Source organism: Hippoglossus hippoglossus, chromosome 10 (assembly GCF_009819705.1).
Source record: "Hippoglossus hippoglossus isolate fHipHip1 chromosome 10, fHipHip1.pri, whole genome shotgun sequence".
Lineage (NCBI taxonomy): Eukaryota > Metazoa > Chordata > Actinopteri > Pleuronectiformes > Pleuronectidae > Hippoglossus > Hippoglossus hippoglossus.
In genome coordinates this window covers 15423659-15449772 of record NC_047160.1, presented here as the reverse complement: position 1 = coordinate 15449772, position 26114 = coordinate 15423659, and the positions used below count along the sequence as shown (strand labels likewise).

The 26114-nt window shown below is 42.8% G+C and overlaps 6 protein-coding genes across 47 annotated transcripts in view; all 6 read left to right on the top strand.

Annotated features, from left to right (window-relative positions):
• Positions 1-26114, top strand: part of LOC117768880 (protocadherin gamma-A11-like) — a 253231-nt gene that overhangs the window by 208175 nt on the left and 18942 nt on the right. For 3 of the 41 annotated variants that reach the window (XM_034597323.1, XM_034597319.1, XM_034597363.1), the window contains exon 1: positions 23106-25678. The exons of 37 other annotated variants lie outside the window; for them this stretch is intronic. In XM_034597323.1, the coding sequence (XP_034453214.1) occupies positions 23225-25678 (2454 nt within the window). In that variant the 5' untranslated portion in view covers positions 23106-23224. Of the gene's footprint in view, positions 1-23105; positions 25679-26114 lie in introns of those variants that run through there. One more of the 41 variants, XM_034597318.1, reaches the window with a different exon arrangement.
• Positions 6306-9111, top strand: LOC117768884 (protocadherin gamma-C5-like). Its single transcript, XM_034597368.1, has one exon. The coding sequence runs from the start codon at positions 6468-6470 to the stop codon at positions 8976-8978; it is 2511 nt and encodes an 836-aa protein (XP_034453259.1). The 5' UTR covers positions 6306-6467; the 3' UTR covers positions 8979-9111.
• On the top strand, positions 9468-12106 carry LOC117768890 (protocadherin gamma-C5-like). The gene has a single exon (XM_034597374.1). It carries the CDS (start codon positions 9641-9643, stop codon positions 12104-12106), a length of 2466 nt encoding a protein of 821 aa, XP_034453265.1. The 5' UTR covers positions 9468-9640.
• On the top strand, positions 12628-15441 carry LOC117768891 (protocadherin gamma-C5-like). Its single transcript, XM_034597375.1, has one exon. It carries the CDS (start codon positions 12961-12963, stop codon positions 15424-15426), a length of 2466 nt encoding a protein of 821 aa, XP_034453266.1. The 5' UTR covers positions 12628-12960; the 3' UTR covers positions 15427-15441.
• On the top strand, positions 15733-22585 carry LOC117768886 (protocadherin gamma-C5-like). Of its 2 annotated transcripts, XM_034597371.1 has the most exons (2): positions 16224-18746; positions 22292-22585. In XM_034597371.1, exons 1-2 carry the CDS (start codon positions 16293-16295, stop codon positions 22379-22381), a joined length of 2544 nt encoding a protein of 847 aa, XP_034453262.1. In that variant the 5' UTR covers positions 16224-16292; the 3' UTR covers positions 22382-22585. The 2 variants fall into 2 exon arrangements, with proteins under 2 accessions (XP_034453261.1, XP_034453262.1); XM_034597370.1 differs by lacking the exon at positions 22292-22585 and having other exon boundaries at positions 15733-18779.
• Positions 19299-25776, top strand: LOC117768887 (protocadherin gamma-C5-like). The gene is made up of 2 exons (XM_034597372.1): positions 19299-22291; positions 25679-25776. Exons 1-2 carry the CDS (start codon positions 19838-19840, stop codon positions 25691-25693), a joined length of 2469 nt encoding a protein of 822 aa, XP_034453263.1. The 5' UTR covers positions 19299-19837; the 3' UTR covers positions 25694-25776.

Sequence of the window (26114 nt, the reverse complement as noted above, 5' to 3'; positions counted from 1 at the left end):
AACCATATCTGCTGTTTTCACCCTTAAGATGTTTGATGTGATTCATTAGAAAGACATCTTGCCTATTGGTATAGGAGATGTATTGCATTATAATTATTATTCTATTATAATGTATTTACATTATACAACCTCCTATATCTATTTACCATGGATTGTATTAACATTGTAACTATAGCATCCTAATTTAATTATAGTAATAATTCTGTGAATACTTGCTTTGAGGATTTCCATTTACTCTGTCACTAACTCTGTATCAAACTGGATGGCCACTGTTCAGCAGTCCCTCTCTCTCGGTTTCCAACAGTACTCCTTTTTCCTCCTGATCTCATTTTCTGCATCCCTCCCCTCCCCCTCTCCAGCTGCACCACTCTGCAGCAGAGAGTGAAAGGGACAGAGAGAAAAGGAGGAGATTGCTCAATGTAGGACATTTTGTTCGGTCTATAAAAAGACATTAAATGCCAAACTGTGTCGTTTCATCACTGAGTAGGTCATTGTGTTCGTGACAAGAAGAAATATCTTCTATCTACCACTTTTCAGTCATTCGTCACAAGACTCTAAAATACGTGTATAAACATGTGCTTTAGTTGAAGAACATATTATCAGTGTGTGTTTGTGTGTCTCAGCATCATTTCTGTCCCTGTCCTTTGTTTTCTTCTTTACCCTCCATGTTTTTTTATGTGGTTCCTTTTTTTTTGCCACCATTGCCTGCTGGCAGGAAGCTGGGTGGGATGCAAGTAAGCGAGGTGGGATGTGTTGCCATAGCAACAAGCTGACTCACTGGCAGGGCTGTACCATTTCCAAGGAGCCACAGGGGGTCAGCAGCAGATGCAGCCTCGTATGTGTGATGGCTCCATGTATTTGTGGTTACTGGGAGGACAGGAGACACCCCTACTTTGGGCAATGAGGTGCAACATCCAGAAACCAGGGGTGGTGATGATGATGGAGAGAAGGGAGGGGGAGGGTGTGATCATGGCTGCTTGTGATATTTATTCTGATCAGTGCTGCCCTGTTTGTTTTGCCTTCCCTTGTTTCAGCAACTCATGTCCATGATGAGTGTATTGACTAATATGTAGCCTTTGATTTAAGTTCTTATTACGTTCCTGTGTTTTGTTATATGAATAGACAGAAAACAGCCTCTTGACATCCTTTGTTTGTGTCTTTGTTGCTCCTTTCCCTGAGGGATTGGTTCATTTTGTAGGTGCGGGTGTTTTGGAGCAATAGTATCATATTATGTATTTACTCAAAATCATTTCATTTGCAGAAACACAAGGTATAGGATGTACACTTTTATTTAAAGTAAAGTACACTGCTCTATTTTTTTTAAAGCAGGAACTGCTTTCCTTTGTCAAACATGCTTAGAATTGATCTCACAGAGACACATCAGCTGCAACACACACAGGGTCACAGAGCAGAGAGTCTCATTAATAAGGCATGGATTTGTCTGGGGGCATCGCCTAGAGGCCCCCTGCTGTTGATATGAGGGTAGTGGCTTGGTGCAGCAGTGCAGTGTTGTGGTTTAGTCTAAAGTGGTTGTATTGTACCAGAGTATGTATACACTTGATTATTATTCATTATGTTCTCTATACACACACACACATATATGTAAATAAAACTCTTTCTCTATATACGTATATGTACATAAATCTGGGATTCAAGACTGTGAACGTCACCTGAAAACAACCTGATTCATTACCATCACTCTTCAGAGAGGTAGAGCTACTGCCTCTGTCTTTCTAAACAATATTATCATTGAGCTGTTTTTTTAAAAGAAAAATTTAATATTTTTGTTTTGCTCATTGTCATAATAGTCATCCCTCTCACAAGGATGTCTGGATTTTAACAGTTTCCCTCATTGTCTCTATCTCATTCTCTCTCTCTCTCTCTCTCTTCCTCTCACTCTCTCTCTATCCGTCAATCACTCATGAATTTGTTCATTAGTTGAACATATAATTTAATTCTTAGAATATTGTCCCAATGCATAAATAACCCTATTACACTGTTCTATTATTTGCATACATTTAACCAAAAATAGTTTTAGTTTCCTATTTCCTTAAATTCTTTCTGACAGTATGTACTGATACTTTATTTAATCTTGTCATTACTCCACTAATTGAAGGCACTTACAGATAATGCAACGCATCATTATTTTTTTTACTTCAATAATTTCTTTACACACGCAGCAACACAATTATGACAGACAACCTCTTTAAAAGCACAAGTAACAGAAATGACAGACTTGTGAATTATGTCACACACGATTTGATGTGGGCCCCATGGTAAGTATGTTGGTTGCTGTACTTCCCGAAGCCAGACTCTTGTTTTCTGACCACCAGTCTAACTGATATGTTTTCTCTCTTGTTTTTCTCTTTCATGTGCCCCTCCCCTCTCCCTGATGTCTGCTGTTGTTCCTGTTTCCACCCCGACTCCTTTTATATCCTGACTCACCAAATAAGGTAAGAAATATAATCCCTACTGTGCACAGACACATACAAACAAACATACAGTACAAACTCATACACGTTACTGATGCACATACAGCTGAACATCATGCTCCAGATCACCACGCAGTCTACACAAACTCTAGCGGTGACTATCACAAATTGGCACTGAGTCAAGCTGTTAATCAGATTTTCCACAAGTGACGCATACACAGGCCTCACACAACATCTCACAGAACGTCTATCACCACTGATGATAACTTTAATCAGGCACTGATGGACAGAGCTTGTGTTGACAGCAGATCATGAGTGACCGTGTGAGTGGCTGGATGGTCAAAACAGGGTGTGATTGTTTTATTTGAGGTGTTATGCAGGATTACACTCAACATCACATGAAAGTAATATAGAGTCATTTGATAAGTGTGCATTAAATTTGTATACTAGTCCCTCAAATTGTTTGTTAAAACTTTAGACTGGCAACTTTAATATGTAATTCATTTGAATCAGTATTTTCGCCCTTTTGAGCATTCCCTCTTTTTTCAGGGTGCTGAAACGGTGCTTCATTACAATTGAAGTTAGACAGCTCACTCTACTAACATGCTTACATGGTTTAGTAGTAAGTATTAGCAGGAAGCACCATATGTTAAAGTAACTCATGCCAGATGAAGAAGCAGTGTATCTTGGAGTTTAGCCTTTGATTTCTTACTCTGGACCATTATACACTGTATATAGGCAATAAAACAGCATGACATCGCACTCATTAAAACATGAATCACACCATAAAGGAACCTTTCATAATAGTTGGATTTATGGTGTTGATATATTGAATTGCATCATATCCTTATTTAGCAAAATATCATATACATTGTTGCCAGTCAAGCTGAAGCTAAAACAGTCTAATGCAACAGCTCTGAAGTTATTCCTGTCTCCATGAACATTTTTGTGATGACGTTTAACTTAATTGATTTACACAGAGGTGTGTCTGTTATTCAACCTACCTCCACTGATGTAAGTGGGCTGGACAGAATATTAGAAACACCTCTATATCTAACAATAGGGCACCACAACTGCCCTTTGCTTTATAATGAAGGCTATGTTAGAAGATCTAATGCAGACCAAAGACACTAACACAACATACTACGACCTTAAAAAGACAACACAACTGGTTTAACACACAAACATCTAATGTAGCAGTCTTAACTAAACCTAAACATCATGTATGCCTGGCATTATTTATAGTGTTTAAAGATCTTTTGTATTACAGTGCACTGGAGATTGTGTGTGTGGCTGTTTTTCCAGTCACTTAGTATCAGTTCATCTGAAACAGGTTTGGGTACAAACCTGTGTCCCTATTCACTACATAGTATTTTACAATTTGAAGGTCTTAGCACAGTTATAACTGTCACCTCGCAGCCACTACATTAAATACACAGCTGGGGGTCTTGTGTGGGTGCAGTGCATTTGCCCTGTGATGTGGTATTTACCTGTGACTAAGTGTGAGGTGGAAAATGCTCCATCTTGTTAATGAAAAAGAGTAATAGAGAAAAAATGAATGTATGGATCGATTGTTTTTGCCTCATCTTAAAATAACAGTTAGCTTTAGTGGCTGTGGCTCAGGGGACAGAACGGGTCGTCCACAAACCAGAAGGTAGGTGGTTCGATCCCCAGGTCCTCCAGTCCACATGCAAAAGTCTCCTTGTACATGAGATTTAACCCTAAATTGTCCCTGACAGTGGTGTGTGAGTGTGAATGATATGTGACAGAAGAAGCACATTGCTTCAGAGTCAACTGTACATATGAAAACCCATTTGTTCAAGATTTTGCTTTACTTTAACATTTCTGAAAAAAATATAGAATGATTTGAATCAAAAATATACTTTTTTTATATATATACTTTCTTATAGGATGAATTTCGTTGTCTTTTTATGTAAATCTTGATCTTTCCATGTCCAAAATGTCCTCTACAGTTAGTATTCGTAAATTAAGCTTTGCTGGATTAGGTTGTTTCCATTTACCTGACACTTTCTTCATGGTCAGTACACATAAGACTTCTCATCTGGATTTATATTTCCTAATAAAATCTTCATTTCAGTTTTTAAAAAATGCTTTAAAAAAAAGAATGTGCTTTCATGTCTTTTTCAATTTCTTCCCAAAGGGATATTGAAACTATGGGGTCAAATAAATAAAGCATAATAAAATATCTCTTGCTCACTTTCCAAGCAAAACTGATTGTGATCTCACATAAGTGTCAGCCCAGTGTTCTGTTGATATGTTATTTATAGCTTTTTTCAATTTCTCTTTTTGCTTTATTATATGCAATCCTGACTTTTTGCTGGATTTTATTGATATTTTAGATATTCCTTTAGCTTTGTTTCTATTCAGCATCAGGCATTGTTTTAAATATATAAACATTTGTAAATTGTCCTCTTCTAAATGTTTCATGAGATAACTCCCCCATTGTAATTATTATCAGGCTCTGTTTATAGCAGTTAAACTTGATGAGCGTCTGAAAATGATGTGGTTGTGTATTTATTCCTGTTTGATAAGAAACAGAGAGGCAGTCGAGCTGCCTTCTGTCTTCAATAGGAGCCTGTGAGGATGTTGTTTCCTCTCGGTTCTCATCAGCCTGCAGCAGCAGCAGTTGGCCGCCTGTGTGGCGCTGTCCACATCCGTGGTGCTGAAATCAGCTCCAGCTCGCTCTCCCCCCCTCCCCTCCCCTCTCTGCCTCTCCAGCTACATCTCCCTCTGTCGACCACATCCAGGTAGGGCAGAGGACTGTTGCAGACACTAGGTTTATTGTGTTAATTGTCCACAACAATTAGAACAATTTAAATACTTACATTGGAACAGATTGTTTCTCGGTTTTTAGTATTGAAAATAGGCGTTTTAGACGTTATTTTGAATTTACTTGTCAGCCTATAATGCCTGCTGCAAAACAGGTGTATTGCTTTTTGGAATGATTTGATATATACAAGTGTAACACAGCCTTATCTGTGACTACAATTTGCATCTGGTCTGTATATTGGGTAAAATAGTGTTGTGTGTATGTGAAGGGAGGGAGAGGGAGAGGGAGAGAGACAGAGAGATCATCTGCGCTCCCCCTCCCTTTTCATTTGCTCTACAGACCTTCATACGGGTATCTGACGCTCGCTGCTGACAGGATTATTTCTCTGAGGCTTGTTGGGAGCCGTGAAGACGTAATGACGTGTTCAGGCTGCACTGGCTTTCTGTCGCCACAGGAAGGCAACGAAGAGCCTTATCAGCCACAGAGGCATGTGCATGCATGCAGGCACATAAAGGACATATGGATAAAGACATATTATTATATATGTGATCATGTAATGATCAGTCTTTCACTTATGAATAGGAAACTCTTCTTAAGTCATCTGTTACCTACAGCTGATATTAAAAATGTGTGCTTTATAGTTTTTTCTTTATGATATTTATATTTTTATACACATTTAAATACCGTATGAGGTGATGAGAAGGCTTTTAAATGCATATTATTAATGTTAAATGAGTGGTATTTATGATTTTATATTCATATTTCAAGGCTTGTCCGTAAATTCACATTTTTTAAATCATTATGAGTAATGATGATACTGTTAGTTTATTATAATGATATGATATTTATACTCATCTATTACCTATTCCCAATGTTAAAGCCTTTGCAGGTGATGGGGACTTTAATGAGTAGTAACTGATGACATTTCTGGAGCCATGAAAACCAGAATATTTTTTTCAGTGGACTATCCTTTTACGTCACTGTTTGGTAGATGTTCACTGTACCAGGATTGGTGGAAACGCGTTTGCTTTTTCCACCAGTCACATCCCTAGCTGTACAAAGAGATCTACTCCGTCTCATCGAGTAGCTTCAGCGTCATAACCATTGCAATGCTCTACACGGGAGCGGAGGGATATGCAGACACAAAGCATGACCGTCATTGTTATGCATAAGGACGCTTTTGCATTGGATTATAGACCTTCTCTGCTTAATCATTTGAGAATTTGGAGTTGTGGTGAGAAGATATGGGATTTATGGAACGAGGAATAATGTGGAACAAACTGCTCACATGGCAGGCGTTTTTGTGGTGGCATCATTTCTTTGTATTGTGGAGTACAATAGATGGACAGACTCGCTACAGCATCCCGGAGGAAGTGAAACAGGGCACTGTGGTAGGAAATCTAGCCAAAGATTTGGGTTTGGTTGTATCTGAACTGTATCGACGTAAATTGCGGATAACCTCTGAAGCTGGTAAGCAGTTTTTTAATATGGACTTGGGGAAGGGAGAACTGGTGGTGATTGATAGGATAGACAGGGAGGAACTGTGTGGACAAAGACCGTCATGTCTGCTGCCTTTGGAACTAGTTATAGATAACCCCCTGCAGCTGCATAGAGTCGAAATTGAAATACAGGATACAAACGATAATTCACCCAGTTTTCTTACTAAAGAACAAGTGCTGAAAATTGCAGAGCTGGTAAATCCAGGCGCGCGTTTTCCTTTAGAAAGTGCACAGGATCCAGATGTCGGCACAAATTCTGTTCGCTCTTATCTCATAAGCAAAAATGACAATTTCAAATTGACAGTTAAAAACCACAAGGATGGAGGAAAGATTCCTGAACTAGTTCTGGAAAAACCTCTTGATCGAGAGAAGCTGTCTGTACATAATCTTATCCTCACCGCTGTAGATGGTGGAGATCCTGTGCGCACAGGGACGTCAGAAATAACAGTAATAGTACTTGACAACAACGACAATGCACCACAGTTTGATAAGCAGGTGTATGAGGCTAATGTCAGTGAGAAGGCTGCACCTGGAACTCAAATACTGCAAGTTAAAGCCACAGATGCAGACGAAGGACTTAATGGAGAAATTGAATATTTTTTTGCAGATAAAACTAAGGATCTAATTTTATTATTATTTGATATTCAACCTTCTACAGGAGTCATTACTGTTAAAGGAAATTTAGATCATGAAACAAACTCTTTTCACAGATTTGACTTAGTTGCTCGAGACAAAGGGAATCCTAAAATGGATGGGCATTGTAGCGTCGAAATTAAAATAGTGGACATTAATGACAATATTCCTGAAATAATAGTGACGTCGTTAACGACACCTGTTCCTGAAGATTCTCCGATTGGAACAGTTATTGCGTTAATTAGTGCAAAAGACCCAGACTCAGGTGACAACGGCAAGGTTAGGTTAACCGTTTCTTCCAAATATCCCTTCAAGTTAAATCCCTCGGTCTCTAATCATTACTCATTAGTAACGAGTGGGCCACTTGACCGTGAGAAAAATGACCGATATAGTGTCAAGATCAGTGCGACTGATTCTGGAAAACCCCCATTATCGAGTGAAAAAATAATACTCGTTGAATTATTAGATGTGAATGACAACCCACCAGTTTTCTCCCAGCCTTCTTATCTCGTTTATGTAAAAGAAAACCATCCTCCTGGGAAAATACTGTGCTCTGTGTCAGCCTCTGACCTGGATTTTGGTGAAAACGCTAAAATCTCTTACGCTATACTGGACTCTAAAGTGCAGGACGTTTCTGTCTCATCGTATGTTTACATTAACTCAGATAACGGCAGCATCTACAGCATGCACTCGTTTGACTATGAGAAACTGAAGGTGTTTCAGATTCAGGTTCAGGCAATGGATCAGGGCTCTCCGTCTCTCAGCAGCAACACCACCGTCCATGTTTTTATCCTGGACCAGAACGACAACGCCCCCGCTGTTATTTACCCCTCCTCCGCTGCCCTGGGCTCCCTCTCTCACCAGAGGATGCCCCGCTCCGCTAAAGCGGGTCACCTGGTCACTAAGGTGACGGCCGTGGACGCGGACTCGGGCCATAACGCCTGGATCTCCTACAAAGTGGCGGAGGCCACAGACGCCTCTCTGTTCACTGTCAATCTGTACACAGGGGAGGTGAGGACTAAACGCGCTGTGTCCGAGCAGGACGACTCCTCTCAGAGGCTGCTTATAGAGATCAAGGACGACGGGGAACCGGTCCAGTCCTCCACCGTCACGGTGTCCATCCTGCTGGAGGACGGTCTCCATGAGCCCATCTTAGACCTCCGACAGAAAGTGACCGAGCCCAGCAAGAAAACTGGGAGAATCACCCTGTATTTGATTCTCTCTCTGGCCTCGGTGTCCGTGCTGTCTGTGGTGACTTTTCTCATCTTAGCGGTTAAATGCATGAGGAGCAGCAGAAGCAGCGGTAGTTGCTGCATGACACAGGGCGACTATGATGGTTACAAGAACCCCAACAGAAACCTGCAGATTCAACTCAACACTGATGGACCCATAAAGTACGTGGAGGTCCTGGGAGGAGACATGTTGTCTCAGAGTCAGTCCTTCAGGTCCTGTATGTCTCCAATGTCAGAGTACAGTGACTTCACTATGATTAAGCCCAGCAGCACCACTGACTTTAAGGAGGTGATCAGTGTCCTGGATGCGTCTTTACCCGACAGCACCTGGACCTTTGAGAGCCAGCAGGTGAGCAGAAAACAGCCATTTATCTGTGTAATAACAAAATAAAGATATGTTTTGTTCAGAACACCATAAACTTAATCATGAGGTAATTGTATTCAACCCACACGTCTCACACACGTACGTCTGAACACTTCAGCACCATCATAGTGGAGAGCGAAATACTATACTATAATACCCATGCATAACGATTAGTTGTGTGTTTTGTCCCTGTTGTTCTTCATATTTTCAGAAAAAAACAACCAAAATAGACGAAAGGAAAATTTGATTTCTCTGTAGAGTTGAACATTTATCTATTTTCTGTCTTTTATTTACGTTATTTTTCATCTCCCACGTTTTATAATACCTGCCTGTGGTTAAAGTGAAGAGCCACAAACACAGTGAATGCTGCGTCTTTAAGAGTGTCGATCAGTCTCGCTCTCATTGGATGGTGGAAATGGATGCTGTGCACCAATAGGATTCGGAACTGTACAAAGCAATCTAGTCCCTGCCCCCATGCAGCCTCGGCGCTGTAACACTTAGTCTGCAAAGAGGTAGAAGAGAGAGCAATGAGCTCTTGTTGTAGAATACGAAATGTGTATATTTCGGCTTATTTGCATGGTCAGTAATTTGTGAAACATTTTCTGTGGGAATAATACCTGCGATGATGGATTCCGAGATTTTTCTACACATCACGACGGTTGGAATTAAAGACTTTTAGCGGAGGAAGGATGACAAAGACAATAGGATACCGAGACTGGAGATGGCAGGCGCTTTGGTGGCATCACTTATTTCTCTTGTGGAGTATAACAGACGCACAGACTCGTTACAGCATCCCGGAGGAACTAAAACAGGGCTCAGTGGTAGGAAATCTAGCCAAAGATCTTGGTTTGGGACTGTCTGAGATTTTTGACCGTAAGCTGCGAGTCGCCTCTGAGGCTGGTAAGCAGTATTTCAGTGTGGATGCGGGGAAGGGCGAGCTGGTGGTGAATGACAGGATAGACAGAGAGGCTTTATGTGGACAAAGCGCCAGCTGTGTGCTGCCTCTGCAGGTTGTAATTGAAGACCCGTTACAACTGTTTCGTGTCGAGGTTGAAATACAAGACATTAATGATAATTCGCCAAGATTCCCATCAAATGATATCACATTGGAAATTGCTGAATCTACAGTGGTCGGTGTTCGATTCCCTCTGGAAAACGCTATCGACCCAGATGTCAGCAGTAATTCGCTGAAGTCATACACTCTCAGTAAAGACGAATGTTTCAGTATTAGAGTTAAAGAAGTTGCCGGTGGAAGAAAAGTCCCTGAATTGATTTTAGCAAAACTTTTAGACAGAGAGAAAAAGGCTGTTCATAAGCTTTTGTTGACAGCTCTAGATGGAGGCAACCCTCTGAGATCAGGCACCTCTCAAGTTACGATTAAAGTCCTTGACAACAACGATAACGTTCCAGCTTTTGAGAAAGCATTGTATAAAGTATCTATTAATGAAAATGCTGCGGAAGGTGCAATAATTGTACAAACAAAAGCCTCAGATATGGATGATGGTCAAAACGGAGAAATAGAGTATTCTTTTGGAGCGCACACATCGGATGCTGTTCTCTCCGTTTTCAGTATTGATCAAATATCAGGAACAGTATTTCTAAAAGGAAATTTGGATTACGAATCAACTGCAAATTATGAAATAGACATAAGTGCGAAAGACAAAGGCATTCCGAGAATGGAGGGGCACTGTACTGTCCATGTTGATGTTTTAGATGTTAATGATAACCCCCCAGAAATAATACTCACCTCTCATCCAAAGCCAGTGCGTGAAGACTCTCCTGACGGCACCGTAGTAGCTTTAATCAGTGCCCGAGATCTGGACTCGGGTGATAACGGTAAAGTCACATTACAGCTCCCCAAGAAATGTCAATTTTCACTAAAACCATCGTTTTCACAAAATTATGCGTTGGTTACCAGAGGTATTTTAGATCGAGAAAATGTCTCCGAATATAACATTGAAATAACAGCCACTGATTCAGGCTCTCCTTCTTTGTCCAGTAAGAAAATTATACCAGTCAGCATCACTGATGTGAATGACAACCCTCCTGTATTCTCTCAGCCCTCCTATAATGTGTATTTAAAGGAGAATGGGGTACCAGGATCTATACTGTACTCAGTATCAGCCTCTGACCTGGATTTTGGTGAAAACGCTAAAATCTCTTACTCTATACTGGACTCTAAAGTGCAGGACGTTTCTGTCTCATCGTATGTTTACATTAACTCAGATAACGGCAGCATCTACAGCATGCACTCGTTTGACTATGAGAAACTGAAGGTGTTTCAGATTCAGGTTCAGGCAAAGGATCAGGGCTCTCCGTCTCTCGGCAGCAACACCACCGTCCATGTTTTTATCCTGGACCAGAACGACAACGCCCCCGCTGTTATTTACCCCTCCTCCGCTGCCCTGGGCTCCCTCTCTCATCAGAGGATGCCCCGCTCCGCTAAAGCGGGTCACCTGGTCACTAAGATGACGGCCGTGGACGCGGACTCGGGCCATAACGCCTGGATATCCTACAAAGTGGCGGAGGCCACAGACGCCTCTCTGTTCACTGTCAATCTGTACACAGGGGAGGTGAGGACTAAACGCGCTGTGTCCGAGCAGGACGACTCCTCTCAGAGGCTGCTTATAGAGATCAAGGACGACGGGGAACCGGTCCAGTCCTCCACCGTCACGGTGTCCATCCTGCTGGAGGACGGTCTCCATGAGCCCATCTTAGACCTCCGACAGAAAGTGACCGAGCCCAGCAAGAAAACTGGGAGAATCACCTTGTATTTGATTCTCTCTCTGGCCTCGGTGTCCGTACTGTCTGTGGTGACTTTTCTCATCTTAGCGGTTAAATGCATCAAGAGCAGCAGAAGCAGCGGTAGTTGCTGCATGACACAGAGTGACTATGATGGTTACAAGAACCCCAACAGAAACCTGCAGATTCAGCTCAACACTGATGGACCCATAAAGTACGTGGAGGTCATGGGAGGAGACATGTTGTCTCAGAGTCAGTCCTTCCGGTCCTGTATGTCTCCAATGTCAGAGTACAGTGACTTCACTATGATTAAGCCCAGCAGCACCACTGACTTTAAGGAGGTGATCAGTGTCCTGGATGCGTCTTTACCGGACAGCACCTGGACCTTTGAGAGCCAGCAGGTGAGCAGATGACAGCATTTCATTCTACTAATGAAAATTAAATGCCATGGCTATTTTTACTTAGCAAAACAAATATTTTGTCAAAACGTGTTTTGTGTGGAAGTAAATCTTTCAAAACAAATCTATATGCCTACGTCCATCCATCCTGGCTGTATATTATTTTCATCACACCTTTTACGCATTGTCTATCATAAAAACTGACTTCAAAGGCAAGTAACATACATTAAACCTGTGCAGAAATGTTGGAAACAACTGTGTTAAAGGAATGCAACGACTTAGTGTTACACATGCACACTTGAATAATTCAGCACCACCACAGTGGACAGCGACTCAGTAATATAGTGGATATATTTTGTGAGGATTTACTTACTCTGTATTGAAACTACATTACTGTTATTCTTTCAAATCTTTATCTGTGTCTTTGAGATTTTTAGTGGCAGGATTTCTTTTTATTATTAATAATATTTCGGTTCCATGTTATTTGGCATTTACAAATATTTGCTATAATCCCCCATGAGAGCTCAGAATCAGATTGAGGCTGCCTCTACAGCAGTGTCGATCAGTCTCTCTCTCATTGGATGTTGGACATGGATGCTGTGCACCAATAGGATTCAGAACTGTACAAAGCAATCTAGTCCCTGCCCCCATGCAGCCTCGGCGCTTTAACACTTACAATGCAACGAGCTCGGGGAGAGACAGCAATGAGCTCCCGTTTTTTTTAAAGATTTAAACATATGCATTTCAGCTTTCAGCCATGCTTAGACGACGTGGTCATTTTTCTTTGGGAGTATTTCCTACTCTGTTGGATTCCAGCATCGTTATGAAGAATATCTCGTTTGGAATAAGTGTGTTATAACGGAGCGAGGATGACAAAGAGAATAGGATACCGAGACTGGAGATGGCAGGCGCTTTGGTGGCATCACTTCTTTCTCTTGTGGAGTATAACAGACGCACAGACTCGTTACAGCATCCCGGAGGAACTAAAACAGGGTTCTGTGGTAGGAAATCTAGCCAAAGATCTTGGTTTGGGACTATCTGAGATTTTTGATCGTAAGCTGCGAGTCGCCTCTGAGGCTGGTAAGCAGTATTTCAGTGTGGATGCGGGGAAGGGCGAGCTGGTGGTGAATGACATAATAGACAGAGAGGCTTTATGTGGACAAAGCGCCAGCTGTGTTCTACCTCTGCAAGTAGTTGTTGAAAACCCTTTGCGGTCGCATCGAATTGAAGTGGAAATCAGAGACATAAATGACAATTCTCCTCGTTTTCTAACGCAGGAGATTAACCTTAAAATACCAGAATCCGTTGCGCTTGGCAGACGTTTTTCTCTGGAGAGCGCAGAGGACCCTGATGTTGGGAGCAATTCTTTGAAAACCTACTCGCTAAGCAAAAATGATTATTTTTCTCTCAAATTTAAAGAAACAAAAAATGGAAAAGCGGTCCCAGAATTAGTGTTAGAAAAAACATTAGACCGGGAAAAGAATGCTCTCCATCATATGCTGTTGACAGCATTAGATGGAGGAAACCCAGTCACGTCTGGAACCTGTAAGATCATCATTACTGTACTTGATAATAACGATAATTTCCCAGTATTCAACGAAAATGAATATAAAGTCTCATTAAAGGAGAACAGCACCAAAGGGACACTTGTCATCAAACTCAAAGCCACAGATGCTGACGATGGTCTTAATGGTGAAGTTAAATATTCTTTCGGGTCCCGAACTCCAGACTTTGTGTTATCAACATTTGAAATTAATGATATAACAGGTGAAATCGTATTAAAAGGTTTATTAGATTATGAGACTTCTAAATCTTACCTGATCGATGTAACTGCTAAAGACAAAGGCGTCCCTGAAATGGAGGGTGACTGTCGTGTGCAGCTGGATGTGGAGGACATAAATGATAATGCGCCAGATATTGTGTTGACTTCAAAACCCGTGCCTGTTCGCGAAGACGCACCAAGTGGCACAGTGGTGGCTTTGATCAGTGCACGAGACCTTGACTCCGGTAATAACGGTAAAGTGAATTTGCGTTTACCCAAAGGTTCTCATTTCACTCTAAAACCCTCATTTTCTAATAATTATGAACTGGTAACCAGTGCTGCTTTAGACCGAGAGAGTTTCTCAGAATATAATATTGAAATTACAGCCACTGACTCAGGCTCTCCTCCTCTATCCAGTAAGAAAATTATTCCTGTCAGCATCACTGATGTGAATGACAACCCTCCTGTATTCTCTCAGCCCTCCTATAATGTATATTTAAAAGAGAATGGGGTTCCAGGGTCTATACTGTACTCAGTATCAGCCTCTGACCTGGATTTTGGTGAAAACGCTAAAATCTCTTACGCTATACTGGACTCTAAAGTGCAGGACGTTTCTGTCTCATCGTATGTTTACATTAACTCAGATAACGGCAGCATCTACAGCATGCACTCGTTTGACTATGAGAAACTGAAGGTGTTTCAGATTCAGGTTCAGGCAAAGGATCAGGGCTCTCCGTCTCTCAGCAGCAACACCACCGTCCATGTTTTTATCCTGGACCAGAACGACAACGCCCCCGCTGTTATTTACCCCTCCTCCGCTGCCCTGGGCTCCCTCTCTCACCAGAGGATGCCCCGCTCCGCTAAAGCGGGTCACCTGGTCACTAAGATGACGGCCGTGGACGCGGACTCGGGCCATAACGCCTGGATCTCCTACAAAGTGGCGGAGGCCACAGACACCTCTCTGTTCACTGTCAATCTGTACACAGGGGAGGTGAGGACTAAACGCGCTGTGTCCGAGCAGGACGACTCCTCTCAGAGGCTGCTTATAGAGATCAAGGACGACGGGGAACCGGTCCAGTCCTCCACCGTCACGGTGTCCATCCTGCTGGAGGACGGTCTCCATGAGCCCATCTTAGACCTCCGACAGAAAGTGACCGAGCCCAGCAAGAAAACTGGGAGAATCACCCTGTATTTGATTCTCTCTCTGGCCTCGGTGTCCGTGCTGTCTGTGGTGACTTTTCTCATCTTAGCGGTTAAATGCATGAGGAGCAGCAGAAGCAGCGGTAGTTGCTGCATGACACAGAGCGACTTTGATGGTTACAAGAACCCCAACAGAAACCTGCAGATTCAGCTCAACACTGATGGACCCATAAAGTACGTGGAGGTCCTGGGAGGAGACATGTTGTCTCAGAGTCAGTCCTTCAGGTCCTGTATGTCTCCAATGTCCGAGTACAGTGATTTCACTATGATTAAGCCCAGCAGCACCACTGACTTTAAGGAGGTGATGAGTGTCCTGGATGCGTCTTTACCCGACAGCACCTGGACCTTTGAGAGCCAGCAGGTGAGCAGATAATAGGACATTTTGATGTTATCATGACATGTTTGTTATCGCTGTTTAATTTTCACCTGGTAAAAACGAGAAAAACTGAATTTTCATCTTCATTTTCATCAACCTCATATTGAAAATGTGTGAGCAATGCCATATCATTTCATCCAGTACTTACATAAATAGTGCAATTAAGTGTCCAGTCAATATTTTGATTCAGCCACTGCCACTTTATTCTGCCCAAATTCAATTATCCAGTAACTCGCAGTTGCAAAAAAAAGATTTGTCTAAACAACTGTAAAAAAAAAAAGGTGTCTGTGTTTTGCTATTGTAGTTGTGGAATTTTCCATTTTCTTTTTTAATTCAAGAAAGAATAGTGGTTTATTTTTCTTCAAGAAGGTGTTTAACCTTAGTAAAGGGGATAGAGGTGGGAATTTCGATCTGTTAAAGTGGTGTATACTTAATACACAGTTTTATATGATGGTATTTCATAATGCACTAGAAACACAAGTTTAAATCCTGAGCACTATATCACACACTGTAATGCGTCTGTGCCTCCTCTCGTGGGCGCAGCTCTGTGTCTAAATGCACTGCTCAGTCGTCTTCCTATTGGATGCTAGTGAGAGATGCTGTGCACCAATCCCATACAGAACTGTACAAAGAGATCTACCCCCTCCCCTTGGCTGCCTCGGCACCATACGCGTCAACAATGCAATGAGCTGGAGGACGGTGTGTGATGCATCTCGGCGATCAAGACGAGATTTTCCAATTTAAGCATCAGAGATGAACGAAAATGCTTTGTATATTTTTATGGGGGTAAATAACGCTCCTGTGGAATTGGATATTATCTTCGATTTTCTCGATGGGAAATAACATATTCTAGCGGACCGGGGATGACAAAGACAATGGGATACCGAGACTGGAGATGGCAGGCGCTTTGGTGGCATCACTTCTTTCTCTTGTGGAGTATAACAGACGCACAGACTCGTTACAGCATTCCGGAGGAACTAAAACAGGGCTCTGTGGTAGGAAATCTAGCCAAAGATCTTGGTTTGGGACTGTCTGAGATTTTTGATCGCAAGCTGCGAGTCGCCTCTGAGGCTGATGAGCAGTATTTCAGTGTGGATGCGGGGAAGGGCGAGCTGGTGGTGAATGACAGGATAGACAGAGAGGCTCTATGTGGACAAAGCGCCAGCTGTGTTCTACCTCTGCAGATCGTTATTGAGAACCCTCTGAGTTTACATCGCATTGAGGTCGAAATAAAGGATATAAACGATAATTCACCCAGATTTCACACAAAAGAAATGTCTTTGAAAATTGCTGAATCTGCAGCAGTGGGATCTCGTTTTCTTCTCGAGGGTGCAGAGGATTCAGACGTTGGAAGTAATTCGGTGAAATCCTACACGTTGACTAAAAACGAATGCTTTACGTTGAAAATGAAGGAGGTTGAAGATGGAAAAACTGTCCCTGAGTTAGTGTTAGAGAAGCTTCTTGATCGAGAGAAGAAAGCAGCTCATCAGCTACTACTGACTGCGTTAGACGGAGGGAACCCAGTCATGACTGGTACCTCACAGATCACTGTCACAGTGCTTGATGTAAATGATAATTTTCCGGTTTTTGATAAAAATATATACAAAGTGTCGTTGCAGGAGAACACTGTAAAGGATACTTTTGTTGTGAAAATGACAGCAACGGATGCTGACGAGGGACCAAACGGTGAAGTTGAATTCTCTTTTGGCTCGCGGACACCTGATTCCGTTTTATCAGTATTTGAAATAAATTCATTAACAGGGGAAATACAGTTGAAAGGAGACTTAGATTATGAAAGAACAGCCTCCTACAAAATTGAAATAAAGGCGAAAGACAAGGGAGTTCCTGAAATGGAAAGTCAAAGTCGTCTCCAAATCGATGTTATAGATGTTAACGATAACACTCCAGAAATTGTTCTCACCTCTGAACCACAGCCGGTGCGCGAAGACGCACCAAGTGGCACAGTGGTGGCTTTGCTCAAAGCGCGTGATGCTGACTCTGGCAATAACGCTAAAGTGACATTGCAATTACCCAAAGGTTCTCCCTTCTCTCTAAAACCATCATTTTCTAATAATTACGCACTGGTTACCAGTGGTGCTTTAGACAGAGAGAGTTTTTCAGAATATTATATTGAAATTACAACCACTGACTCAGGCTCTCCTCCTCTGTCCAGTAAGAAAACGATACCAGTCAGCATCACTGATGTGAATGACAACCCTCCTGTATTCTCTCAGCCCTCCTATAATGTATATTTAAAAGAGAATGGGGTACCAGGATCTATACTGTACTCAGTATCAGCCTCTGACCTGGATTTTGGTGAAAACGCTAAAATCTCTTACTCTATACTGGACTCTAAAGTGCAGGACGTTTCTGTCTCATCGTATGTTTACATTAACTCAGATAACGGCAGCATCTACAGCATGCACTCGTTTGACTATGAGAAACTGAAGGTGTTTCAGATTCAGGTTCAGGCAAAGGATCAGGGCTCTCCGTCTCTCAGCAGCAACACCACCGTCCATGTTTTTATCCTGGACCAGAACGACAACGCCCCCGCTGTTATTTACCCCTCCTCCGCTGCCCTGGGCTCCCTCTCTCACCAGAGGATGCCCCGCTCCGCTAAAGCGGGTCACCTGGTCACTAAGATGACGGCCGTGGACGCGGACTCGGGCCATAACGCCTGGATCTCCTACAAAGTGGCGGAGGCCACAGACGCCTCTCTGTTCACTGTCAATCTGTACACAGGGGAGGTGAGGACTAAACGCGCTGTGTCCGAGCAGGACGACTCCTCTCAGAGGCTGCTTATAGAGATCAAGGACGACGGGGAACCGGTCCAGTCCTCCACCGTCACGGTGTCCATCCTGCTGGAGGACGGTCTCCATGAGCCCATCTTAGACCTCCGACAGAAAGTGACCGAGCCCAGCAAGAAAACTGGGAGAATCACCTTGTATTTGATTCTCTCTCTGGCCTCGGTGTCCGTGCTGTCTGTGGTGACTTTTCTCATCTTAGCGGTTAAATGCATCAAGAGCAGCAGAAGCAGCGGTAGTTGCTGCATGACACAGAGTGACTATGATGGTTACAAGAACCCCAACAGAAACCTGCAGATTCAGCTCAACACTGATGGACCCATAAAGTACGTGGAGGTCCTGGGAGGAGACATGTTGTCTCAGAGTCAGTCCTTCAGGTCCTGTATGTCTCCAATGTCCGAGTACAGTGATTTCACTATGATTAAGCCCAGCAGCACCACTGACTTTAAGGAGGTGATCAGTGTCCTGGATGCGTCTTTACCCGACAGCACCTGGACCTTTGAGAGCCAGCAGGTGAGCAGAGAACAATAGGAGAGCTACTATGTAATCTTGTGTCATTTCATGCAATATTTCTGTCATTCGGATATTCAACTTCCCTCTGGTTACATTGTGTTTTAATTGCTTTTAATATTGGCTACAGGTCACAAACATTAGTTTTCAGTTTGTTTGGGGTATTTTTAGTTACCTTCACTGGAGTTCTGGTGATAGTTAAACTTCTGTTATCACATAATCTCATGTTATTTCATAATTTATTTTAATTGTTGATGTCAGATTACAAATAGAAACGAAATACCAACATGGTAATCACTCCTCATTTCAACCCAGTCATCGTCATTAACAAATCCTGGCCATTTTGCTGGGCTTTTGTTACTCATGGACATCCTGTGCTGCAAAATGGGTTGTTGTTTTTAACTCCCTCTATTATTTTATTATTAATCCACAAAATCATATTATTTAAATTCAAAACTTGTATTCAGTTCTGTTTACGGTATACAGTGCTCTTGTTTTTTGAAATGCTCTTATAATGGCAGTTTGTTTCAGCACCAGACACATGAACAGCGACACCTTGAATAGGTTTTCTTATGACTGATGTAAACTGCTTTCTCTGTTCTTTCTTCTTGTTCAAATCACAACAGTAGTTTTGTTTAATCAAAGGTTCGAACAACCAGATCAGTATTGTTGCACTCAGAATATTATTATAGGTGCAGTAACATTATTGGCCACGTGAAGCAGCTGGCATTTCTCTACACACTGTAAATGCATTGAGGCGGATTCTTTGAAGGGCGACTGTGTCTTTAACAGCACTGCTCACCTCCCTTCCTATTGGTTGGTAGAGATGAATATTGTCCACCAGTGAAACATAGAACTATACAAAGAGATCTACTCCCTCCCCCATGCAGCCTCAGCACCATCAACACTTACAGTGCAATGAGCTGAATGAGAGGGAGTGATGCTCTTTTCGGAACTAGAAGGAATAATATTCATTTTACTTTTTGTTATGAGGCGATTTTGGAACTTTCTTTTAGATTAATGCCTCGTGGCAATGGGTGGTAACAATTTTCTTTTCGATTACCTCACTGGGAAATAATTCGAACGGACCGGGGATGACAAAGACAATAGGATACCGAGACTGGAGATGGCAGGCGCTTTGGTGGCATCATTTCTTTCTCTTGTGGAGTATAATACACGGACAGACTCGTTACAGCATCCCGGAGGAACTAAAACAGGGCTCTGTGGTAGGAAATCTAGCCAAAGATCTTGGTTTAGGACTGTCTGAGATTTTTGACCGTAAGCTGCGAGTCGCCTCTGAGGCTGGTAAGCAGTATTTCACTGTGGATGCGGGGAAGGGCGAGCTCGTGGTGAATGAAAGAATAGACAGAGAGGCTTTATGTGGACAAAGCGCCAGCTGTGTGTTGACTCTGCAAGTTGTTATTGATCAACCTTTGCAGTTGTACCGAGTCGAGGTGGAAATACAGGATATTAATGATAATTCTCCAAAATTTCCTTTGCAAAATATAATATTAGAAATAGCAGAGTCTACGGCGGCAGGGGCACGTTTTCCAGTGGAGATCGCTAAAGATCTCGATGTCGGAGTGAATTCAGTGAGGTCCTATACCATAAGTAAAGATGATTATTTTAGTTTAAAGATAAAAGACGTATCTGGTGGGAGGAAAGTCCCAGAACTCGTCTTGTCTAAATCTCTCGACAGGGAGAAAAAGGCGAGACATCAGCTTCAATTAACAGCTATAGACGGAGGAAACCCAGTGAAATCTGGGACTTCTGTAATAACCATTAATGTGCTGGATAATAACGACAATTTTCCTGTATTTGAAAAAAATATTTATAAAGTTTCCATAAGAGAAAACAGTGTAGAAGGTGCATCTATCATCAAACTGATTGCAAAAGATATTGATGAAGGCCCTAATGGAGAAGTAGAGTATTCATTTGGAACCCACACACCAGATACTGTCCTGTCTATGTTTAATATTGATTCGTTAACTGGAGAAATACGACTCGCAGGGCAATTAGATTTCGAAACAAACGAAAATTACGAAATTGACATTTGTGCAAAAGACAAAGGAGCTCCAAGAATGGAGGGACACTGTACTGTGCACATCGAGGTGGGTGATGTTAACGATAATGCTCCGAATATATTCCTGACCTCCCAACCAAACTCTGTGCCTGAAGACGCACCGAGTGGAACTGTTGTAGCGTTAATTAGTGCCCGAGACCTTGATTCAGGGGACAACGGTAAAGTGTCTTTACAGCTCCCGAAGAATTCTCCTTTCAATCTGAAACCCTCTTTTTCAGACAACTACGCACTGGTTACTGGTGCAGCTTTAGACCGAGAGAGCTTCTCAGAGTATAAGATCGACATTATAGCCACTGATTTAGGCTCTCCTCCTCTGTCCAGTAGGAAAACAGTAAATGTCACTATTACAGATGTGAATGACAACCCTCCTGTATTCTCTCAGCCCTCCTATAATGTGTATTTAAAGGAGAATGGGGTTCCAGGATCTATACTGTACTCAGTATCAGCCTCTGACCTGGATTTTGGTGAAAACGCTAAAATCTCTTACTCTATACTGGACTCTAAAGTGCAGGACGTTTCTGTCTCATCGTATGTTTACATTAACTCAGATAACGGCAGCATCTACAGCATGCACTCGTTTGACTATGAGAAACTGAAGGTGTTTCAGATTCAGGTTCAGGCAAAGGACCAGGGCTCTCCGTCTCTCAGCAGCAACACCACCGTCCATGTTTTTATCCTGGACCAGAACGACAACGCCCCCGCTGTTATTTACCCCTCCTCCGCTGCCCTGGGCTCCCTCTCTCATCAGAGGATGCCCCGCTCGGCTAAAGCGGGTCACCTGGTCACTAAGATGACGGCCGTGGACGCGGACTCGGGCCATAACGCCTGGATCTCCTACAAAGTGGCGGAGGCCACAGACGCCTCTCTGTTCACTGTCAATCTGTACACAGGGGAGGTGAGGACTAAACGCGCTGTGTCCGAGCAGGACGACTCCTCTCAGAGGCTGCTTATAGAGATCAAGGACGACGGGGAACCGGTCCAGTCCTCCACCGTCACGGTGTCCATCCTGCTGGAGGACGGTCTCCATGAGCCCATCTTAGACCTCCGACAGAAAGTGACCGAGCCCAGCAAGAAAACTGGGAGAATCACCTTGTATTTGATTCTCTCTCTGGCCTCGGTGTCCGTGCTGTCTGTGGTGACTTTTCTCATCTTAGCGGTTAAATGCATGAGGAGCAGCAGAAGCAGCGGTAGTTGCTGCATGACACAGGGCGACTATGATGGTTACAAGAACCCCAACAGAAACCTGCAGATTCAGCTCAACACTGATGGACCCATAAAGTACGTGGAGGTCATGGGAGGAGACATGTTGTCTCAGAGTCAGTCCTTCAGGTCCTGTATGTCTCCAATGTCCGAGTACAGTGACTTCACTATGATTAAGCCCAGCAGCACCACTGACTTTAAGGAGGTGATCAGTGTCCTGGATGCGTCTTTACCCGACAGCACCTGGACCTTTGAGAGCCAGCAGGTGAGCAGAAAACAATGGACGTCACACATTTTCAGTTATTATTGGCCAATACGTTTATTTTTAACCCTCAGTGTTGGTTTATATTTATGAGAGCATTATGGAGGTATAGTGTTTTGACTGGGTTCTTTTTCATTTTTTTCTATTTGCTGCTTCAAACGTATGATTTGATATTCGCACAAACAACATTTACAAGTGTGTTATTCAGTATTTGTTTCCATTCATGCAATCATTCATTATCTTCTATAACCTTCAATATCCCGAGTTTAAACCTGCAATGCAGTTAAGCATTGACACCCTGCTGTTGTCTCATTATAATCAGAAAATGAAGATGATTATACGTATATAACTCGGAACCAATACAGTATTTTTTAGCGAATGGAATATTTGGTAATATGTTTGACCAGCATTTTTTAGATTGATTTATTATTGATTGATTTCATGCAAAGGCAAATACGGCAGCAGAAATCACTGAAACTTAGATATACATTTGTTACTCAATTATTGAATATAAAGACACGCTTTATGTGGCGTTTCTGTTTATTTTCTTCTATTTTGTATGTGATAATTCGAGTAAAATTATCACATAAATCTCACTCCCCTCCCCTCACTGCTGTCTGTGACGGAGGGGAGGGGGGGGGGCAGACTTGGCTCTCTGTGATTGGACAGCAAAGATGGCTGCTGTGAACCAATAGCATGGAGCACTGTACAAAGAGATCTACTCCATCCCCCTTTCTGTCTCACCACGGTAACAAACACAGTGTCAGAGCTGGAGGAGAGATGTGCGTATTCGATGGCGTCTGGCATTTAGGTCTTTATTATAACCTATCTTGGAGTTAATTATGATGAAATGTCCATTCTGCCTGTGGAATTTATGTTGATCTGCCTGTGTGAACAACACCTCGATGGGAAATAACATATTCTAATGGACCAAGGATGACAAAGACAATAGGATACCGAGACTGGAGATGGCAGGCGCTTTGGTGGCATCACTTCTTTCTCTTGTGGAGTATAACAGACGCACAGACTCGTTACAGCATCCCGGAGGAACTAAAACAGGGCTCTGTGGTAGGAAATCTAGCCAAAGATCTTGGTTTGGGCTTATCAGATATTTTTGACCGTAAGCTGCGAGTCGCCTCTGAGGCTGGTAAGCAGTATTTCAGTGTGGATGCGGGGAAGGGCGAGCTGGTGGTGAATGACAGAATAGACAGAGAGGCTTTATGTGGACAAAGCGCCAGCTGTGTGCTGCCTTTACAGGTTGTAACAGAGAATCCGTTACAACTACACAGAATAGAAGTGGAAATTAGGGACATTAATGACAATTCTCCCATTTTTTCAACAGAGGAGCGATCTTTAAAAATAGCAGAATCTACTGCCACAGGCATACGCTTTCCCTTAGAAACAGCACAGGATCTGGACGTTGGTAGTAATTCAGTAAAATCTTATACTCTGAGTAAAGATGATTGTTTTAGTTTAAGGATTAAGGAATTGTCAGGAAATCGAAAGGTTCCAGAACTACTACTGGAGAAATCACTCGACAGAGAGAAACAAAGTGTCCATCAGCTACTGCTGACAGCTGTGGACGGAGGCAACCCTGTCAAAACTGGAACCACAAATATTATAGTTACTGTACTCGACAACAACGATAATGTCCCTGTTTTCAAACGACCGTTGTATAATGTAACTGCGCATGAAAATAGTGTCACTGGTTCGATTCTTGTAAAAGTCGAAGCAACGGACGCAGATGAAGGTGTTAATGGAGAGATTGAATATGCATTTGGTGAGCACACACCGCAGTCATTGTTGTCAATTTTTCATTTAAATTCGGAAACAGGTGACATTTCCATAGTAGGTTCGTTAGATTATGAAAGTAATGCAATACATGAAATAGATATCACTGCAAAAGATAAAGGACTTCCTGAAATGGAGGGACACTGTCGTGTACAAGTAATAGTACTAGACATTAATGACAATGCGCCAGAAATAGTTCTCACCTCTGAACCAAATCCGTTACGGGAGGACTCGCCAAGAGGAACAGTAGTAGCTTTAATCAGTGCACGAGACCTTGACTCCGGTGATAACGCCAAAGTGACATTAAAGCTCCCAAAGGGATCCCCCTTCAATTTGAAACCGTCATTTTCTAATAATTACGCACTGGTTACAAACAGTGTTTTAGACAGAGAGAGTTTCTCTGAATATAATATTGAAATAACAGCCACTGATTCAGGCTCTCCTCCTCTGTCCAGTAAGAAAATTATTCCTGTCAGCATCACTGACGTGAATGACAACCCTCCTGTATTCTCTCAGCCCTCCTATAATGTATATTTAAAAGAGAATGGGGTACCAGGATCTATACTGTACTCAGTATCAGCCTCTGACCTGGATTTTGGTGAAAACGCTAAAATCTCTTACTCTATACTGGACTCTAAAGTGCAGGACGTTTCTGTCTCATCGTATGTTTACATTAACTCAGATAACGGCAGCATCTACAGCATGCACTCGTTTGACTATGAGAAACTGAAAGTGTTTCAGATTCAGGTTCAGGCAAAGGATCAGGGCTCTCCGTCTCTCAGCAGCAACACCACCGTCCATGTTTTTATCCTGGACCAGAACGACAACGCCCCCTCTGTCATTTACCCCTCCTCCGCTGCCCTGGGCTCCCTCTCTCATCAGAGGATGCCCCGCTCCGCTAAAGCGGGTCACCTGGTCACTAAGATGACGGCCGTGGACGCGGACTCGGGCCATAACGCCTGGATCTCCTACAAAGTGGCGGAGGCCACAGACGCCTCTCTGTTCACTGTCAATCTGTACACAGGGGAGGTGAGGACTAAACGCGCTGTGTCCGAGCAGGACGACTCCTCTCAGAGGCTGCTTATAGAGATCAAGGACGACGGGGAACCGGTCCAGTCCTCCACCGTCACGGTGTCCATCCTGCTGGAGGACGGTCTCCATGAGCCCATCTTAGACCTCCGACAGAAAGTGACCGAGCCCAGCAAGAAAACTGGGAGAATCACCTTGTATTTGATTCTCTCTCTGGCCTCGGTGTCCGTGCTGTCTGTGGTGACTTTTCTCATCTTAGCGGTTAAATGCATGAGGAGCAGCAGAAGCAGCGGTAGTTGCTGCATGACACAGAGCGACTTTGATGGTTACAAGAACCCCAACAGAAACCTGCAGATTCAGCTCAACACTGATGGACCCATAAAGTACGTGGAGGTCCTGGGAGGAGACATGTTGTCTCAGAGTCAGTCCTTCAGGTCCTGTATGTCTCCAATGTCCGAGTACAGTGATTTCACTATGATTAAGCCCAGCAGCACCACTGACTTTAAGGAGGTGATCAGTGTCCTGGATGCGTCTTTACCCGACAGCACCTGGACCTTTGAGAGCCAGCAGGTGAGCATGGTGTAATACAAACGTGGCAAACACAGAATTTTATTGTAATTGCTTTGTTTGTGGGAAATCGCAGCGTTCTCAGCAACTAAACAGATTACTGCATTTGTATGTGGTTTTATTAATTAATTAAATAAAATATTTATCAAATATTCTAAATATTTAAATATATAATTTACATACAAAATGTAAACGTATTTGTCAAGTAATCGTAGTGTATTTAGGCCTCGCACACTGGCTGTTGGAAATGTACAGTGTGTTAGAAACTGCAGACCTCCTATATCTGAGACTTTCAGCACCACAGGGATGGACAGCGACTCTGACCCATGAGACCTGTGGCCGGCCAGCGAATAAATTGTTGTTTGAGGCATTTACTCAGGGTGTACCAAATCACTCAACTATTTTCATTTATTTCATGACTGGTCTGTTTGTTTATTTT

Bases quoted from the DNA above. Each gene is read 5' to 3' on its own strand.
- LOC117768884 (XM_034597368.1), top strand. From the start codon at position 6,468: ATGGGATTTATGGAACGAGGAATAATGTGGAACAAACTGCTCACATGG.
- LOC117768890 (XM_034597374.1), top strand. From the start codon at position 9,641: ATGACAAAGACAATAGGATACCGAGACTGGAGATGGCAGGCGCTTTGG.
- LOC117768891 (XM_034597375.1), top strand. From the start codon at position 12,961: ATGACAAAGAGAATAGGATACCGAGACTGGAGATGGCAGGCGCTTTGG.
- LOC117768886 (XM_034597371.1), top strand. From the start codon at position 16,293: ATGACAAAGACAATGGGATACCGAGACTGGAGATGGCAGGCGCTTTGG. The intron at 18,747-22,291 runs GTGAGCAGAGAA...GAGAGCCAGCAG, and splicing joins GGACCTTTGAGAGCCAGCAG to GTGAGCAGAAAACAATGGAC.
- LOC117768887 (XM_034597372.1), top strand. From the start codon at position 19,838: ATGACAAAGACAATAGGATACCGAGACTGGAGATGGCAGGCGCTTTGG.